Source organism: Impatiens glandulifera, chromosome 9, assembly GCF_907164915.1.
Source record: "Impatiens glandulifera chromosome 9, dImpGla2.1, whole genome shotgun sequence".
NCBI lineage: Eukaryota > Viridiplantae > Streptophyta > Magnoliopsida > Ericales > Balsaminaceae > Impatiens > Impatiens glandulifera.
In genome coordinates this window covers 22787561-22807158 of record NC_061870.1, presented here as the reverse complement: position 1 = coordinate 22807158, position 19598 = coordinate 22787561, and the positions used below count along the sequence as shown (strand labels likewise).

The following is a 19598-nucleotide window of genomic DNA, read 5'->3' as shown; positions in this document are numbered from 1 at the left end:
AACGCGGGACGTTTTTATATTAATATAAGTTCAACTTTTAAACTAACTAATCTATATATATATAATGATGCTTAATTTTTAAAGTGTCCGGATTGCCGGGTCGAGAGCTGTGGTTAATTTGGATACTTGGGTCGGATTGTGGGTTGACCCATTTTTAAATTTAAAACGGTTAAAAATAAAATTAAAAATGCTAGAAGTATGTTTCGAACTTGCAACCTAACAAAACAAGTACAACTCTTTAACCAACTAGGCGACAAAGACTTTATATTTTAAATTCAATACCAAATTTGATAAACGCGGGACGTTTTAATATTAATATAAGTTCAACTTTTTAACTAACTAATCTATATATATAATGATGCTTAATTTTTAAAGTGTCCGGATTGCCGGGTCGACAGTTGTGGTTAATTTGGATACTTGGGTCGGATTGTGGGTTGACCCGTTTTTAAATTTAAAACGGTTAAAAATAAAATTAAAAATGCTAGAGGTATGTTTCGAACTTGCAACCTAATAAAACAAGTACAACTCTTTAACCAACTAGGCTACAAAGACTTTGTATTTTAATTTCAACACCAAATTTGATAAACACGGGACGTTTTTATATTAATATAAGTTCAACTTTTAAACTAACTAATCTATATATATATAATGATGCTTAATTTTTAAAGTGTCCGGATTGCCGGGTCGAGAGCTGTGGTTAATTTAAAGTGTCCGGATTGCCGGGTCGAGAGCTGTGGTTAATTTGGATACTTGGGTCGGATTGTGGGTTGACCCGTTTTTAAATTTAAAACGGTTAAAAATAAAATTAAAAATGCTAGAAGTATGTTTCGAACTTGCAACCTAACAAAATCTATATATATAATGATGCTTAATTTTTAAAGTGTCCGGATTGCCGGGTCGAGAGGTGTGGTTAATTTGGATACTTGGGTCGGATTGTGGGTTGACCCTTTTTAAATTTAAAACGGTTAAAAATAAAATTAAAAATGCTAGAAGTATGTTTCGAACTTGCAACCTAACAAAACAAGTACAACTCTTTAACCAACTAGGCTACAAAGACTTTATATTTTAAATTCAATACCAAATTTGATAAACGCGGGACGTTTTAATATTAATATAAGTTCAACTTTTTAACTAACTAATCTATATATATAATGATGCTTAATTTTTAAAGTGTCCGGATTGCCGGGTCGACAATTGTGGTTAATTTGGATACTTGGGTCGGATTGTGGGTTGACCCGTTTTTAAATTTAAAACGGTTAAAAATAAAATTAAAAATGCTAGAGGTATGTTTCGAACTTGCAACCTAATAAAACAAGTACAACTCTTTAACCAACTAGGCTACAAAGACTTTATATTTTAAATTCAACACCAAATTTGATAAACGCGGGACGTTTTTATATTAATATAAGTTCAACTTTTAAACTAACTAATCTATATATATATAATGATGCTTAATTTTTAAAGTGTCCGGATTGCCGGGTCGAGAGCTGTGGTTAATTTGGATACTTGGGTCGGATTGTGGGTTGACCCGTTTTTAAATTTAAAACGGTTAAAAATAAAATTAAAAATGCTAGAGGTATGTTTCGAACTTGCATCCTAACAAAACAAGTACAACTCTTTAACCAACTAGGCTACAAAGACTTTATATTTTAAATTCAACACCAAATTTGATAAACGCGGGACGTTTTAATATTAATATACGTTCAACTTTTTAACTAACTAATCTATATATATAATGATGCTTAATTTTTAAAGTGTCCGGATTGCCGGGTCGACAGTTGTGGTTAATTTGGATACTTGGGTCGGATTGTGGGTTGACCCGTTTTTAAATTTAAAACGGTTAAAAATAAAATTAAAAATGCTAGAGGTATGTTTCGAACTTGCAACCTAATAAAACAAGTACAACTCTTTAACCAACTAGGCTACAAAGACTTTGTATTTTAATTTCAACACCAAATTTGATAAACGCGGGACGTTTTTATATTAATATAAGTTCAACTTTTAAACTAACTAATCTATATATATATAATGATGCTTAATTTTTAAAGTGTCCGGATTGCCGGGTCGAGAGCTGTGGTTAATTTAAAGTGTCCGGATTGCCGGGTCGAGAGCTGTGGTTAATTTGGATACTTGGGTCGGATTGTGGGTTGACCCGTTTTTAAATTTAAAACGGTTAAAAATAAAATTAAAAATGCTAGAAGTATGTTTCGAACTTACAACCTAACAAAATCTATATATATAATGATGCTTAATTTTTAAAGTGTCCGGATTGCCGGGTCGAGAGGTGTGGTTAATTTGGATACTTGGGTCGGATTGTGGGTTGACCCGTTTTTAAATTTAAAACGGTTAAAAATAAAATTAAAAATGCTAGAAGTATGTTTCGAACTTGCAACCTAACAAAACAAGTACAACTCTTTAACCAACTAGGCTACAAAGACTTTATATTTTAAATTCAATACCAAATTTGATAAACGCGGGACGTTTTAATATTAATATAAGTTCAATTTTTTAACTAACTAATATATATATATAATGATGCTTAATTTTTAAAGTGTCCGGATTGCCGGGTCGACAATTGTGGTTAATTTAGATACTTGGGTCGGATTGTGGGTTGACCCGTTTTTAAATTTAAAACGGTTAAAAATAAAATTAAAAATGCTAGAGGTATGTTTCGAACTTGCAACCTAATAAAACAAGTACAACTCTTTAACCAACTAGGCTACAAAGACTTTATATTTTAAATTCAACACCAAATTTGATAAACGCGGGACGTTTTTATATTAATATAAGTTCAACTTTTAAACTAACTAATCTATATATATATAATGATGCTTAATTTTTAAAGTGTCCGGATTGCCGGGTCGAGAGCTGTGGTTAATTTGGATACTTGGGTCGGATTGTGGGTTGACCCGTTTTTAAATTTAAAACGGTTAAAAATAAAATTAAAAATGCTAGAGGTATGTTTCGAACTTGCATCCTAACAAAACAAGTACAACTCTTTAACCAACTAGGCTACAAAGACTTTATATTTTAAATTCAACACCAAATTTGATAAACGCGGGACGTTTTAATATTAATATACGTTCAACTTTTTAACTAACTAATCTATATATATAATGATGCTTAATTTTTAAAGTGTCCGGATTGCCGGGTCGACAGTTGTGGTTAATTTGGATACTTGGGTCGGATTGTGGGTTGACCCGTTTTTAAATTTAAAACGGTTAAAAATAAAATTAAAAATGCTAGAGGTATGTTTCGAACTTGCAACCTAATAAAACAAGTACAACTCTTTAACCAACTAGGCTACAAAGACTTTGTATTTTAATTTCAACACCAAATTTGATAAACGCGGGACGTTTTTATATTAATATAAGTTCAACTTTTAAACTAACTAATCTATATATATATAATGATGCTTAATTTTTAAAGTGTCCGGATTGCCGGGTCGAGAGCTGTGGTTAATTTAAAGTGTCCGGATTGCCGGGTCGAGAGCTGTGGTTAATTTGGATACTTGGGTCGGATTGTGGGTTGACCCGTTTTTAAATTTAAAACGGTTAAAAATAAAATTAAAAATGCTAGAAGTATGTTTCGAACTTACAACCTAACAAAATCTATATATATAATGATGCTTAATTTTTAAAGTGTCCGGATTGCCGGGTCGAGAGGTGTGGTTAATTTGGATACTTGGGTCGGATTGTGGGTTGACCCGTTTTTAAATTTAAAACGGTTAAAAATAAAATTAAAAATGCTAGAAGTATGTTTCGAACTTGCAACCTAACAAAACAAGTACAACTCTTTAACCAACTAGGCTACAAAGACTTTATATTTTAAATTCAATACCAAATTTGATAAACGCGGGACGTTTTAATATTAATATAAGTTCAATTTTTTAACTAACTAATATATATATATAATGATGCTTAATTTTTAAAGTGTCCGGATTGCCGGGTCGACAATTGTGGTTAATTTAGATACTTGGGTCGGATTGTGGGTTGACCCGTTTTTAAATTTAAAACGGTTAAAAATAAAATTAAAAATGCTAGAGGTATGTTTCGAACTTGCAACCTAATAAAACAAGTACAACTCTTTAACCAACTAGGCTACAAAGACTTTATATTTTAAATTCAACACCAAATTTGATAAACGCGGGACGTTTTTATATTAATATAAGTTCAACTTTTAAACTAACTAATCTATATATATATAATGATGCTTAATTTTTAAAGTGTCCGGATTGCCGGGTCGAGAGCTGTGGTTAATTTAAAGTGTCCGGATTGCCGGGTCGAGAGCTGTGGTTAATTTGGATACTTGGGTCGGATTGTGGGTTGACCCGTTTTTAAATTTAAAACGGTAAAAAATAAAATTAAAAATGCTAGAGGTATGTTTCGAACTTGCATCCTAACAAAACAAGTACAACTCTTTAACCAACTAGGCTACAAAGACTTTATATTTTAAATTCAACACCAAATTTGATAAACGCGGGACGTTTTAATATTAATATACGTTCAACTTTTTAACTAACTAATCTATATAATCTATATATATATAATGATGCTTAATTTTTAAAGTGTCCGGATTGTTGGGTCGAGAGCTGTGGTTAATTTGGATACTTGGGTCGGATTGTGGGTTGACCCGTTTTTAAATTTAAAACGGTTAAAAATAAAATTAAAAATGCTAGAGGTATGTTTCGAACTTGCAACCTAACAAAACAAGTACAACTCTTTAACCAACTAGGCTACAAAGACTTTATATTTTAAATTCAACACCAAATTTGATAAACGCGGGACGTTTTAATATTAATATAAGTTCAACTTTTTAACTAACTAATCTATATATATATAATGATGCTTAATTTTTAAAGTGTCCGGATTGCCGGGTCGAGAGCTGTGGTTAATTTGGTTACTTGGGTCGGATTGTGGGTTGACCCGTTTTTAAATTTAAAACGGTTAAAAATAAAATTAAAAATGCTAGAGGTATGTTTCGAACTTGCAACCTAACTAAATAAGTACAACTCTTTAACCAACTAGGCTACAAAGACTTTATATTTTAAATTCAACACCAAATTTGATAAACGCGGGACGTTTTAATATTAATATAAGTTCAAATTTTTAACTAACTAATATATAATGATGTTGAGTAAATGGATACTTGGTTTGGATTGTGGGTTGACCCACCCATAAATTTAAAACGGTTAAAAATAAAATTAAAAATGTTATCTGTAATTTTTTTCACGATTTTTATATTATTACTCGTGCAAATGCACGGGCTAAATGCTAGTTAGTATTGGAATTCATGCCACCTACAAATGTCTCCTGTCAATGATTCAATTCAACCACAGTTGGATCTTCATAATTTTTTTGAAATTCTGTAGATTTAATCCGATACCAGACCCCATTTCTTCATGCGTTAATCTATATGTGAATTCGAAACCTTGATGAAAGTTCTTACAAATATGATGTTTTGAAATCAACACATTGCAATTGGATTTTGCATCGATTCTTCTCTGAGGTATACACATACAACTTCTCTTAAACCCTAATTTTCACTTTGAGCTCCCTCTTTTCCTCAATTTGTACTCTCTCATCTCTTCTTGATTGATTTCCACCACGGACTCTAGTTAGGGTTTTTCTCCGCCCTAGGGTTCTTATTCCTAGAACATATATAAACATAAGATACTTCTTGGAAGAACGAGGGAGGAGAATAGAATGGGCGATAATGAAGATGATGATGATGCTAGATACCCTCCAAGACAGTACTCTACAAATCATCAATCGGCTTACCAGTCTTCTTCTCGCCCGCATCCGTCCAATCGAAACCCTACTTACGTTAACGGCGGTTATCGCGATGAAGACGAATACGAATTGGAGGAAGAAGATGAAGGACTCAACACTGAACCTGACGATCAAGAAGACGAAGATGACTATGATGATGGTGCGGGAAATGGGTATAATAAGCGAAAGAAGCGGAAGTTGGAGTCATTAGTTTCCAACTATGAGTTCGTCGCTCGCAAGCCTCCACAGAATGTTAGAAATCCGACCGGTGATTGGACAGAGCAATCCACTTTAGAGCTTCTAGAAGCATGGGGTGAGAGATTCTTAGAATTAGGTAGGAAGAGCTTGAGGTCTGAGGATTGGCAAGAATTAGCAGAGAAAGTCTCGGATTCTTCCAAGGTCGATTGGACAGAAACTCAATGTCGAAACAGATTGGACACGTTGAAGAAGAGGTATAGGAAGGAGAAAGCGAAGATGGAAGGAAACAACAGTCAATGGATTCTCTTCAAGAAAATGGATATGTTGTTGAATCCTTCAGCTATGCAACAAGGTGGGCTTCCCTGTGGTGTTGATTCGGGAGAATACGTGTTCATGAACTCTAGAGTATATCTGAACAGGTCGAATGGGTTGGATGAAATGAGAGACAGTCCAGGAGAATCTGAAGCTTCTATGGAAGAAGATGAGAGCTCATTTGGAATCCATTCAAAAAGGAATGGAGAATCTGACAATGGATCGTCCTTTAAGTTGTTGGCAGATTCAATTCAGAAGTTTGGTGATATATATGAGAAGATTGAGAATAACAAGAGGCAGCAAATGGCGGAGCTGGAGAAGATGAGAATGGATTTCCAAAAAGAATTGGAGGTTCAGAAGAAGCAGATTCTTGAGAAGGCTCATGCAGAAATCGCCAAAATAAGACAAGAAGAGGAAGATGATAATGTCGCTGATGACAATGATGATGATGATGATGAAGCCACAGATGGCTCTGACGAGAACCTTGGTGGATAATGCAGTCAGGTAGTATATGTTAGTCTGTTAATTTCCTTTAATATGTGTTAAGATTGAACAAACCTTGTTTATTTTCATTCTTGAACATGTGCCTTGAGAACAACCGAGCTTTTTCTGCATTTACCGTTTCATTTATCAGCTTAGCTTGAACAAGAGAAATGATTCGTGCTTGATTAATCATACAACTGTTGGCGATTTATTACTAGATTCTGAAAGTGAACAAATAGAGAATGTTTTCATTTGTTGCATTTCTGAAGAACATGTTTAGTTATTAGACACAGAGACCTGGATGAAGAATTTGCTAGAGACTAGAGTCCATCATTTTGTGTAATTTCCTGTTGATTCATCTTTCATTTGTTTGTCCCATGATCAATTTGGTCTGTGTGGAAGAGTTCGCGGTTGGGCTCTATCCACATGTTAAGGATAATTTAAGTAAGTGATGAAATATCAACTTGATTATAAAGTTTATTGAGCAAATAACATTAGTTGATATGATTTGAAAAAAGGTTGTAAAGAAAGAGAATAATTTGGGCCTTAGACTTATTAGAATAGATGCTGAATTGAGAATAAAGTGGTTTGGACTTTGGACACAAAGAGAAAATAGGAATACTAAATGAAAGATGCTTGCATGTTCCTAAAGTGACATGAAAAATACCACAAAATTCACATCTTCTATAGTGTCTTTTTACAAAGGCAATATGGGTTCAAGGACCTTAATTGGTCCCTTATGAATGGAGAATTTTGAATTTGATTTTCATCAATTCATTTATTCCATTATTTGCTCTTACAATTTCTTAATTTTCTGTTATATTTCTTTATTGGCATTTGGACTGGTTTGGAAAAACAGGTATGATGTTTTTATAGGTTTAATCCCGGGTTGACTAGTATGACCCCCACAATCATAATCCCTTTCTTTATAATAGTTGTACAGGACTAGTTTGGAAAAACATGTATGATGTTTTTCTTTCACTTGGGTTTAATCTCGGGTTGACTAGTACGACTCCACTATCATGATCCCTTCAATCATAGCGTTCTTTATAAAAGTTGTGATCTGAAAAAACTGTTCATTCGTTTGGGTACCTCGTTGCTATTCTCGAGACTTTCGAGCCAAATAATTGTATTTTTTTTTTTTTTTAACTTTGTTTTTCATGTTATGCTAGATTAAACAGTTTTCAAAATAAGTTTGGTGGGTAAGCAAAATGAAAGTAGTGCTTTCATATCATGTTTCTTCTATTCATCAAAGTTTGTTTTTCTTCTTGAAACTCCTTGTTCAATCATATGTATAAGTTTGTCTTGTTCTTAGAATTTTTTTTTTTTTAAAATTACAAATTTAACCTACCATCATAAAGTCGGATCGAATTTGTTTTCCACGGCTATTCTACTTTTGTATTTTTTTTCATTATAGACTTTGTTTTCATTGTTTTTTAGATGATAATGATTAATAACAGACAAATTTAGTGTCTGAAAATGGATTATTTAAAATAGAACTTCAGGATTAAAATTGTATAGATGCATAAAGATCAAGGAAGAAATTGAATATATATGTTTCAATATAATCAAGAGATGGATGACCTATTCAAATTCCTTTCTCTCATCATCCCATCTCTTTCATTGATAATTACTTAATAGTGATGTTTGGACACATTTAAGTATAATTCTTGATTAAATTAAAATCTAAAAAAGAAATATAAATAAGATAATTATAATAATAAATTATCTTTCTTAAATGAGTGGACATGAAAGAACACCCAATTAATTAAAACACTCTTAGGACATTGAGTTATTTAACCATTCATGATTATGATAATTTTTAAAAAATGTATTTTTTTTTTTTTAATATTTAAAGATGTTTTTTTTGTAGATATGACACTCCACAACTATGTCTTTCGTATTATTTTCATCATGTATTAAATTATAATATATCTCGATGATTATGCGATATAAAGTACTATAATTAACCTCGATTTCAATTATTTTCACATGTTTGTTTTAATGTATATCCTACTAGACCACCTAATCAAAGTAATGGCAATAAATCATAGAAATTGAATAAGATAGAGAATCTCTTTTGTGCACCACAAGAATTTCTCACCTCAAAAGCACCTTTCTCCTTTATACCCAACTTAACTTAACTTCATCATCTCCCACCATTCCTTTCCTTATGTTCAAGTATTTATCTCATATTCACATTCCTTTCAAATAATCCCTCTTCATAATCTTCAATATTCTCATACAAGCTTTAACCATGTGTTATCCTTCTCTTCCTCCTACTTCTTCTACTAGCCAACACGACCATCCTCCGATCATCTACCAGCCACAACCGATTGCTCAAACCGCAACTATTCATGAGGATTCTATGGAAGATCGTCGGAATTGTGGTGAGTTGATTACTAATCAATATTGCATATGTTCTCCATCAAAGCATCCCCGATCATTTCGTTGTAGGCAACATCGATCAACTTATATGTGGAATAATCGCAGTTGGATCATAGTGAAACCAACAATTCCATGACCTATATATATTATCATTAGTGTAATACTATTCTTCGTCATCGTCATTTCTATATCGGATCGAGTTGTCTCTCGGATCCATTGGCATCCATGTATTTGATGAACAATGGATGAAATACAATGATGTTGAGAATAATAAATAAAATGTAAGCTCATCATCTACATTGTCAATTTGTTAGCCATTATTGTGTTACTAAAGACCAAAAAATAAATTTATTTAAAGACTATAGACAAATAATTATGAGTGATTCAATAATAAAAACAAGGCCAAAATCAAACATAAGAAAAGCCAAAAGAAAATGAGGCCGATATGGATTGAACTCTAGTAAACTTGAAAAGAAATCGCTTTTATTTCGATGGATGCAATGGTAATAAAAATGAAAAGTTTCTAACCCTTGTGGTCCTAAGAAACAATCAAAGATGAGGAACCATTTCTTGTCTATATATGATCAAACTATAATGTTTTTTTTTTCAGCTCAGGTATCAATTTTCAAATAAAAAATGTGAGTGAATATGTATCAAGCTCATAAAATATGGTACTAAATAGTTCAATATATTTCAAATTGAAAATGGAATATAAATTTGTACTTATATGAGAATAATATATATATATATATATTAAAATATTCTGAATCCAAATACTTATTTCAACAATTTGTTAAAAATCATCCTTCTAAGTTTTCCCCAAAGCTAAGTCATCAATTACTCCTCATAATTCAATTCATTAATTCATTGAAAACCTATAAATTTTTATATAACAAGGTAGCTAACTGATAAAAATCGATTTAAGAAAGCAAGATGCCACGAGTTTGATTTCATCGGAGGTGGGGTGTCTACTAGTTCTCTTTAATTAAAAAAAAATTAAAAAAATTTAAATATATAATTCAGCCAATGGATGAGAATTCATGGACGGTTTGTACAAAAATCATGGTTAGTGAGTGGTTTATATGTTTTCCTTTTATCCCTTATTTTTCTTTTTTAGATTTGGTATTTCTTTTTTTCATTAAACTTCAAAAAATTACAATTTTTATAATAATTTTTTATATAATACGATTAAAAGCCCTCTTTTATAAATTAAAATGAAGGTAACATGTTAACTTCTTACCCAATAATAATAAATAAATAAAAATAATACCTCAATATTCACAACTCAAAATCTATTCCTAACAAAGAAAAATCTATATCATTAATATTTGACAATTTTATTAAATAACAAAACTAAATCAAACACATACTTAAAAAATATTTATTTTCTAATTAAGAAAAACTAGTAACATTTTTTTGACAGGAAGAAAATTGTAACATTTTGGTCTATTATATCCACTAGATATAAAAGTACATGAATTTGATTGAATATTTTATACCATATATATTTATAATAACCACTTAAAAGTGAAAAATATTGTATAAACACAACTTACCATAGTATTATCTAAAGATCAAAGTTTCATCAAAGATTAAATCCGGGTAAATAAAATAAAAATGTAATTTGAGAACATATGTTAATAATATTTATTTATATATGATGAAAATAAACAGCCAATTAACATGCACAGAGTTTGTTTGCTTAAATTATAGAAACTGATGGATATATTATCTGATTACTACTATTTCCGGCAATCGGAACCGGCGCCGTCGTTATTGGCAGTCATCGATTTGGATCTCTTGAACATGTCGTTACTAGATCCCGACCGGTGAAACCGGCATCGGAAAGATCCCTGATGAGTCGTCGGCGAGCAAAGGCACTGTCCACCTCCACTCCTCGGCGATATCATTGCGTTCGTCTCCGGCACCTTCTCCGGCGATATCATAGTACCATTAGAGGCCATTTCTAGAGAGAGAAAGATTTTATTTTTTATTTTTTATAAGAAAAAGATTCCCCCAATGGATATCTTTATATGGACACCCTGATTTGTCAGATCAAATATATTTCTTTAATTTCTATTCACTAATTTAGAAATATCATTATATTTTTCTTTTCTTTTCTTTTCTTAATATATATATATAATTACTTCTAAATAAATATTGCATGCATTATTAACTATAGAGTGATATACATAATAATATATTTTATTTAGTTTTAAAAATAATATAACCTCAAGGGTTAGGTTGATTCTAGTAATTTCTTCTTGTTATCTAAGAATATGTTTGTTAGTGCTTGATTTTATTTATAAACTATAATTATTTCATTAGAATTATACGCAATTGCGACTTCTTCAAATTTATAAACCGAATCAAACTAAGTCATTAATGTATTAATCGTTTGACTGAATGAATCTTAATGAAATTGCGGATATGCTTATCTAGGGTTTCGCTATCGGCCTATCCTCTTTTCTCGAGGGGAGTAATGTAAGGGACCATAGAAAAAAATTAATTTTTTTATGTTGATTTTATGTGGAGAATTAATAAACTAATAAATAAAAGATTCCTACCTACACTATTGAAAGGGATATGGATAGAAAGAAGAAAAATCCATCACCACCCAAATACTTTATATAGTATGGGATCATAATTTAAATTGAGTTTATTCAATTAGAATCCAAAAACACTTGAATAGTCAAATATGAGTTTTGATATAATAAAACTCTAATATTAAGATTAGATATACATTATATTCAAGTAATCAAACTAATCATATGAAAAAATTACTTGAAATTGTTGTTATATTAGTATTTTTATAGTTAATTTTGTTTGATTAAATATTTTCAAATATAAATTATTGAAAACATATGATCAATATTCAAAAAACATTATCAACCCCGACTGAATATATGATACATCCATAATAGAGTAGTAAGACCGAATTCAAATTTATCTAAAAAAAACCACTTATTCCGATCCACGATCAACCCTACTATATACTTCAAAAACATAAAAGCGAATTAAACGAGATGGAGGCATTATAGATATTACACAGCTCAAACTTTAGCCAAGAAATTGAGTTGAAGCAATTCACACACTTAATAGCATATTTGATATTTGCATAAACTGAAAAAAAATAAAAAATTGTTCACCTTTTATTGTCTTTAAGAGCTGCAAATCGTGCAGCCAAATCATCGTAATCGGGTAACTTGGGGTGAACATGTTTTGCTGGTTGAATGGAATTTGCTCGCGCATAAACTTTAACCGGCTCTACTCCACTAGTAGTTTTTTCGCGTGGGAGTGAAATTGATCTCGTGGCTGGAGGAGGAATTAATGCAGGATTATTATTTCGAGTTTCAGCATTATTGGGCTTTCTTATCAATTTTTCTGGATCAAAATTGGATGGTTTACTGCTGTAATGCAACAGTAATTTATCGATCACTCGTTCTTCTTCATCCTTCTGTTGATGTTCATCCTCGAACAATATTTGTAACCCTCTTCCTGAACTATTATTAGTATCCTTTCTCCTGCTTCTGCTTGAGCTTACATTATTAGCATCTTCTTCACAATTTTGACTGCTGTGTTTCTTCCTCATTGATCTAGGTTTTGGCAAAGGAACTTCGTCGTAATAAGTCAAACCTTTTTCACGATAACGACGATTCATCAATTTCTCAGGTTCAGGGGCATCAATGTGCTTGTTTTCTATTGGTTTTACGTAAGGTGGGGGTAGTGCATTACTGTGATGATGATGATGATGATAATTGTCTGGCTTATCTGCTTCTTTCTTCAAGACATTCTTGTTTTTTGCTCCATCAATTCCATTTCTGTCGTGATTGAGATGATTGTACTCTTTACGAGCATTGATGATCTTCTCTGGATTCGAGATGGTGTCTTTACCATTTGATCTTTTAGGTTGGTCCTGCAAATATAGTGTACAAGAATAATAGTTGGATTCAAAAACTAAACAAAACATGTAGAAAGTAGAAACAAACAGGTAATGATTTACCCTAGAAGATGTTGATGGATCAAGCTTGCTTCTTTGGAAATCTCTGCAGTCCCATTTTATAGAGAACTCTAAAGCTATGCCTTGAAGAAACTGTAGTTTTTTCTCTGTTGTAGAGGATTTTGATGCTATTTTCTCTACAAACTACAGATAAATTATAATGAGATTATGATCATCAATCAAGTTTCTGATATCCAAATACTCACATCGTGATTAACAAAGTGTTCCAATCCCGTTCCATATCGCTCCTGAAATAGATCTCTTAGGTCACGTAATTCAGGCATATCAGGAAACCTTGCTGCAGCAAACATCAATGATCCTATCGATTCTCTACATTCTTCAGGGCATTCCCTGGACATACATACATACATTAAGCTGATCTGTTCATAACAGATCTAATTGTTCAAATTGTTTCAGAATTCAGAGTAATTTAAACAAACAATCCTGAAATTCTACTGATTGAAGAACACTATATGTTAAGAAGATGACAAATTACCTTTGCTTTTGCATGAGAGAAAGTTGCTTCAAAATGTATTCACAACACCGTTCGATAAAATCATAACACGACAAGACATTTTGTCCAGCAATAAATTCTTCAGTCTGTATTAATGTGTATTCATCGCAAAAAGAAAAGAAAACTTAAACGATTTCTCGTACAAATGAATCAATTGCTTAAACCTAAAGTTATATAACAAGATAACGACAAATAAAACCTTACTCTTCCATAAGCGTTAATGTCGAGTCCGTTAGCTAGAAGTTGCGCAAGGTTTCCCTTGAGAAACCTCTGTGTTGCCTCCTGCCTCTTACGTAGCACATCGATTCGAGTTCTCGTCGGCTTAATCAACAATTTACTGCGAACGAGCGAGCGAACACGACGAGTATAAACAAAAAGGAACAGTAGTGAACAGTGAAAGAGAGAAGAGAATCTGATTAGAGATTTAGCGTTACAAACCACTTGGAGCTAAATCCTCGGCCTAGCAATCCGTCGAACATATTGTCGTCTTCGATCGATCCGAGTCGTTCTCCGGTGAGAAGAAAAGAACTGAGATCTAGCAATGAAAGAGAAGAAAAGCCTGCGTTAACGTAATTCTCGGACTATAAATCTCCTTTGAGAAGAAGCATTCAAAGTGATATCTGAAAGAGAGAGTATGTGTAACTGTGTGCGTGTGTGGTCAGCTTCAACTCATTTTGAATTTATGCCCCCCAATTTAGTAACACTTTATTAAATTGATTAGATTTTACTTTTAATAATAATAATAATATATAATAAAAAGTTGGGTTATCAAATTTGGTTGGAATTATATATATTCTTAAAGTATTTAAACAATATTTTTAAAGTATTTAAACAACATTTTTAAATATAATTTAATTAGAAATATACTAAATCTATTAATGATCTTTTTGAAATATATATAAACTTTTAGTAAAAATTTGACTATTTAGGTTTTGTTTCGAATTCGAGGTTAGGTTTTAAATATTAATAAAATTTAATTTGTAATTCAAATAATTATCTTAAATTTTGGTATGACGTCTGTTATTCATAACTGTTATTTTTTAGACGATGGTGTGTTATCATTTTCTTAGCACTAAAGAGAATAAAATTGTTACATCTGAAACTATTTTCTGATTTTTTATTTAAACCCTTCTTATATGTATGATTATTTTCGATTTTGCTTACCAACCCACTGACAAAACAATTTTCATTATCGCTTAGAATATTTGGTATAGATTTTTCCGAAACCGCTTAATTGAGTTGATCGGCTTAAACATCCTTATGGAACTCAAACATATTTGTTTTGATCTTCTTTATTAAAATTTTGATATATTATTTATCATCTTAATTCTAATTTTATTTACAATTTCATTTATATATATACCATTTTTTTTAATTCTTAGATATAAAAATTAAAAATAATAATATTATCAATGATTGATATGATTCTTTTTTTGACTTTAATGAATTTAGATATAATATTCAACTATTAAAATGGCTAAAAATAATAAATAAATAGAATAAGAAAGGAATTTAAAATTAAAGAATAGTTTGAGAGATTATTTAATGATAATAAAACATAAAAACAAGAGACATAAATAACATGAATTGGCAACTACCCTACATTAGTCTCCAACAACTACCTAAGCATTATTAATCTGCCAGTCCACTCCACTATTAGGTAGTTATTCTATGACCAACTACATTACTTTAGGGTTTGTTTGGTTTAAGTTGAAATTTGAACTCAATAAGTATTCTTATAACAATAAACAATCAATATTAACGCAAAACTCATACAGTTCCAGCTAACCCTCTTATCAAATAAGAAGTGGTAGTAGTAGTTGTTAATTTATCAATCTACCAAAAACATCTGAGGAAATTGATGACGAAATGAAACAAGAAATTCTCGCTGCTGTCGAGCAATTCATGTCGAACCAATCTATGTAAGTTCGCACTCTGAGGAAGAAGATCGCTGTAATAGAGAATGGTCGATATAGAAGATGCAGGTTCCCCAGCCAGACAATTCACCAGCCTCACAACCGACCTAAACATTAATGGCGTAAAAGACTGCACAATTTCGCAACAAAAAGTTAATCATGTTTAAGACTGAAACTAATCTGAAACTTGCATGAAGCCAAATACTTACCATGGCTGGAGATTTAGCTTGATCAGGGAAATATGATGATGAAGAAGATTGGAGTTTATATTGTTAGTATTCAAAGAGACAGCCACCTGACACTCAGACCTAACAGTCCAAACAAATCATGTTTTTCTATCTAACTTGACCATGTGTTAGTAATGTAATTCAAAATTTAAACATGGGGAGAGATTTTAAACATCAAGCCCATAATCAAACTATATTAACAGCGAAACTTATGAATCATAATATAAATCCGTATTGTTTTTATAATAATCACATGACTTTAACAAACTGTGACAATTCGGAAGCTGTATTTGTAACCCAATCCGCAGTAGTCCCAAAAAAGAGTTCCCAGAACAATAAATCCAAGGCTAGGACAGACGAAAATATCACCAGAGCTAGAGTCTGATACCTATCTAATGGCCATCCAGATACTTCCGCCATTTTCTTCAACAATGGAAATGAATAATCGCTCTTCAGATTCCTGTTACTGCGAATTGACCACGCTGTTACCCACTCCACCTCAGAAGGAACTAGACCAAATTCCTCACGAAGTCTCCTCCCCAGATCAGGCATGTGCCCACCTCCATACAGTACAGCAATCTTCTTATGGCCTGCATCCATTGCTCTTCTAAGAGCTTTTGTTGCTGCTTTATTCCTCTCCCCTATTATAACCGATTTCTCTTCCACATCAGCTGTCAACTGAGTGAACCTGTGTTTTAAATATCGAGAAGTTCAAAAGAATTCAAATGGGTTTTCACATTTCATTAATACTTACTCAGATGTTAGCCTTTTTGCTAGGAAGACTTTCAAGGCAGTACCAAAATCTAGCCTAGATAAAGCTTCTAATTCTGGAAAGTCTGATGATTGGCTACCCGTGTCTGCACAAACACTTCCAATTATGACTAGGCCAACCAGAGGCATGGGTAGGACACGGGAAGCCCATAGAAGCTTAGATCTCCAAGGGCCGAGTTCTTCAGAATTTGAAACAGGCTGGACCATGGCTTTTGTTGTTCTAATTGTCATATCTCTTGCAAAGGTAAAGAAACTCTCACCCTTTTCAACCTGTAGCATAATGATTCAATATTTCAAATTACAATGTGACAATAAAAAAGGGCAGAATTGTTAACAATCATAACCTGAAGTAACTTGAAGGTTTCAAAGTCCAGATCAGCATGATACCATTTATCAGATTCATAATCAAGACAATCTAGTTGAAAATCTAGAGCAAGTATCCTAGCCATTTGTCGTTGAATGCATCCTATTATATTAAAGCTTCGGGAACGCGAGGTTTGTAGCTTTGTAGATGGATTAGGGTCTTGTCTTCTTTCCAAACTCTCCCTGCTTGCCACCATCTCATAAAGAACACAGTCATAATCATCTAGTGACTTCTGAAGAGTTGAAAAATACCTGCAATTTTTGATCAAAATGAAGCATAACACTGTCTGTTTGTTTAGTTGATCAAATAATTCAAATTTGGACTAGAATAAAAACATACTCTTTGTCCGCAATATGTATTGTTGAAACCAAATCAACCTGCGTAATTAACAAGATTAATCAAATATTCAATCGGAGAAATAACTAGAATGAAAAAGGACTTGAACCTGAAGAAATGGTTGGAGAAGAGACCAAGGGAATTTCTTCCGATAGCTAACGACGGCAGTCTGAAGCTCGGCGGAATCAGATTTCCTGAATCTCATGAAATCGGCGATTGAATTGTTCTGCTGGAATATCTCGGCGGATTCATTATCAAGGGCGTTATTAGAACAAGCCCTAATTGAAAACTTGGGTGAGAGATCAGATGAGCGCTTAATCCAAAGGATTGGTGGAGAGAATCTGTATTTGGTGAAAGCATATGTAGAAGAAGTTGAAGGGAGATATGAAGATGGTGAAGATAATGTAGAAAGAGAATTACAGACCATTGTTCTTCACTGTGAGAGAAAGAAGATGCGTCGGGGAAGAATGTCGTTATTTTCTGGTTCTCGTTCTTCAGATTTTTTGTAGTTTTTATTCTTTTATAATTATTTATGACGCATCCCACATTTATTAACTTGAACTTTAAGAAGGAGACAAAATTATACACAATTAAAATAAATAAGGTTGATTTAGATATAAATTGTATAAATAATTTTGAAAAATAAAATTCTTAATGAAAAAAATCTAACGATTATACAGTTTGTTGAGAATAATTCAAAGACGAACTCATTTGAGTTACTCATCAATTAGTGTTGAAATAGAGTAAGCGGAACAAATAACGTCGAAAAAATCTCTATCAAATATTCTGAACAACAATTAAAATTATCATTAATCGATGATTGATAAATAAACGCCGAAAAAATATCGTCAAATGATAATGAACAATTCACTTATTTAGCCGAAATAGTAAAAAAAGAATGAGAGGATATCTATAAGAGAGTCTCCGTATAAAAGACGAGTTTAAATAACTCTTTACTTAAAAAAACTCAGAATTCGAGTTTTCTGTCTTCTTTGCTAATAAGAAAGAGGCTTACCCAAACTCGAACTCGAGAAAGGATTATCAATACAATAAGATGTACTAACGATTGAAATTATTATTCAAATCACAAAATATAGCACTCGCAACCGAAGTCGACCATATATAGGACGATCTTTATGCGTAAATAGTCGGGAGAAAAAAAAAGGCGGTAAATGATAATGAGACAGGGCATTTGGACAAACGGGTGGAATGGATGAGTGAAAAGTGCCACTGTTCCGTGTCGGAGGTTGAGACTCAAAGTGAACAACCTCAATTTGTCCTTTCCTTCAAGGATTTCCTTAAGAAATAGAAATATGAACGACCAGCAAGTTACGGTTTCAAAGCGAAGCCTAAAAAACTCCACTCATGCACCTTGCTAAACAACCTATTACAAAAAGAAGATCAAAAGACAAATTAAGTATTTACTATCTTCGTTTCTCAACCTTGTCATTGTAACTTATTTATATCATTGATTGTGTATCATTGATTGTGTATTGTTATTCTCTATTGGTGTATAAAATAACATACTTTCACCATCGATTCTTCTCCTCACTCTTGAAATTTTATCTTGGTATCAAAGTCATATTTCGATTGCTCCTCATATTCGATCCTATGGAGGAAAATCAGAATATTCAATTGTTTCATATCTCAAATTTTTAATCAATTTCGGTGAAACTAAATCAACATAATTACGTTAGTTCGGTGAAACCTAATTAAGTATGTCTCTGAACATTCCCCTACACTAAATGTCACCCTCGTTGCAAAAGTGGAAGAAGGCGCTACCGGCAATGACGAGGGGAAACCTACCATTGTTGTGAATCCTGAATTTGAAACTTGGGAGAAACAAGATCAACGAATCATTAGTTGGCTCTTCTTAACCCTTTTCGAACAAGTTCTTGCACAATTAGTCATAGACGCTTGTGAGAACTCCTCACGACTTTGGATGGCTCTAGAGAAGATGTTCGTCACTCAATCTAGAGTTTGTCTAGTACAACTACGATTACTTCTACAACCACATAAAAAGAGAACAAATCAATAATCGACTACCTCTAATCTATCAAAATCGTTTCAAACTCTCTAACTGCGATTGGGGAAAATGTATCTCATCTAGACTTGTTCATATACACCCTTAGTGGCTTAGGGACGGAGTATGAATCTTTGTTTATTGCCGTCACCACTCGATTTAAACATGTGAGTATTGAAGAACTCACATGTCTTCTTCCTACCTATAAAACAAAGGATGAATATATTTAATGTTATTGGGGAGGTGCTTCGAACACCCCTTCTACGAACGTAGCTTATAGAAAATATCATGGAGG

At 32.4% G+C, this 19598-nt stretch overlaps 3 protein-coding genes across 4 annotated transcripts; 1 reads left to right on the top strand and 2 right to left on the bottom strand.

Moving 5' to 3' along the window:
- Positions 1–5291: 5291 nt before the first annotated feature.
- Positions 5292–6895, top strand: LOC124916537 (trihelix transcription factor ASIL2-like). 2 transcript variants are annotated; one of them, XM_047457268.1, is made up of 2 exons: positions 5292–5508; positions 5640–6895. In XM_047457268.1, exon 2 carries the CDS (start codon positions 5706–5708, stop codon positions 6774–6776), a length of 1071 nt encoding a protein of 356 aa, XP_047313224.1. In that variant the 5' UTR covers positions 5292–5508; positions 5640–5705; the 3' UTR covers positions 6777–6895. The 2 variants fall into 2 exon arrangements, with proteins under 2 accessions (XP_047313224.1, XP_047313223.1); XM_047457267.1 differs by having other exon boundaries at positions 5622–6895.
- Positions 6896–12171: 5276 nt separating this feature from the next.
- Positions 12172–14304, bottom strand: LOC124915442. Its single transcript, XM_047456155.1, has 6 exons — positions 14105–14304; positions 13871–14003; positions 13649–13752; positions 13359–13503; positions 13156–13296; positions 12172–13068 (listed from the first exon to the last, which is right to left on the bottom strand). Exons 1-6 carry the CDS (start codon positions 14143–14145, stop codon positions 12298–12300), a joined length of 1335 nt encoding a protein of 444 aa, XP_047312111.1. The 5' UTR covers positions 14146–14304; the 3' UTR covers positions 12172–12297.
- A 1685-nt stretch (positions 14305–15989) lies between these two features.
- On the bottom strand, positions 15990–17786 carry LOC124914748. Its single transcript, XM_047455354.1, has 5 exons — positions 17390–17786; positions 17284–17321; positions 16925–17195; positions 16564–16850; positions 15990–16497 (listed from the first exon to the last, which is right to left on the bottom strand). The coding sequence occupies exons 1-5, from the start codon at positions 17705–17707 to the stop codon at positions 16059–16061; spliced, it is 1353 nt and encodes a 450-aa protein (XP_047311310.1). The 5' UTR covers positions 17708–17786; the 3' UTR covers positions 15990–16058.
- Between the last annotated feature and the right edge of the window lie 1812 nt (positions 17787–19598).

What these genes read in the sequence shown, in the direction of transcription:
- LOC124916537 (XM_047457268.1), top strand. Translation starts at nt 5,706, where the DNA reads ATGGGCGATAATGAAGATGATGATGATGCTAGATACCCTCCAAGACAG.
- LOC124915442 (XM_047456155.1), bottom strand. Translation starts at nt 14,145, where the DNA reads ATGTTCGACGGATTGCTAGGCCGAGGATTTAGCTCCAAGTG. An exon ending in ACATTAACGCTTATGGAAGA is followed by an intron (nt 13,753 to 13,870) that starts GTAAGGTTTTAT and finishes ACATTAATACAG; the next exon opens with ACTGAAGAATTTATTGCTGG. An exon ending in AACACTTTGTTAATCACGAT is followed by an intron (nt 13,297 to 13,358) that starts GTGAGTATTTGG and finishes ATTTATCTGTAG; the next exon opens with TTTGTAGAGAAAATAGCATC.
- LOC124914748 (XM_047455354.1), bottom strand. Translation starts at nt 17,707, where the DNA reads ATGGTCTGTAATTCTCTTTCTACATTATCTTCACCATCTTCATATCTC. An exon ending in ATACATATTGCGGACAAAGA is followed by an intron (nt 17,196 to 17,283) that starts GTATGTTTTTAT and finishes CAAAAATTGCAG; the next exon opens with GTATTTTTCAACTCTTCAGA. An exon ending in GCAAAAAGGCTAACATCTGA is followed by an intron (nt 16,498 to 16,563) that starts GTAAGTATTAAT and finishes TTTAAAACACAG; the next exon opens with GTTCACTCAGTTGACAGCTG.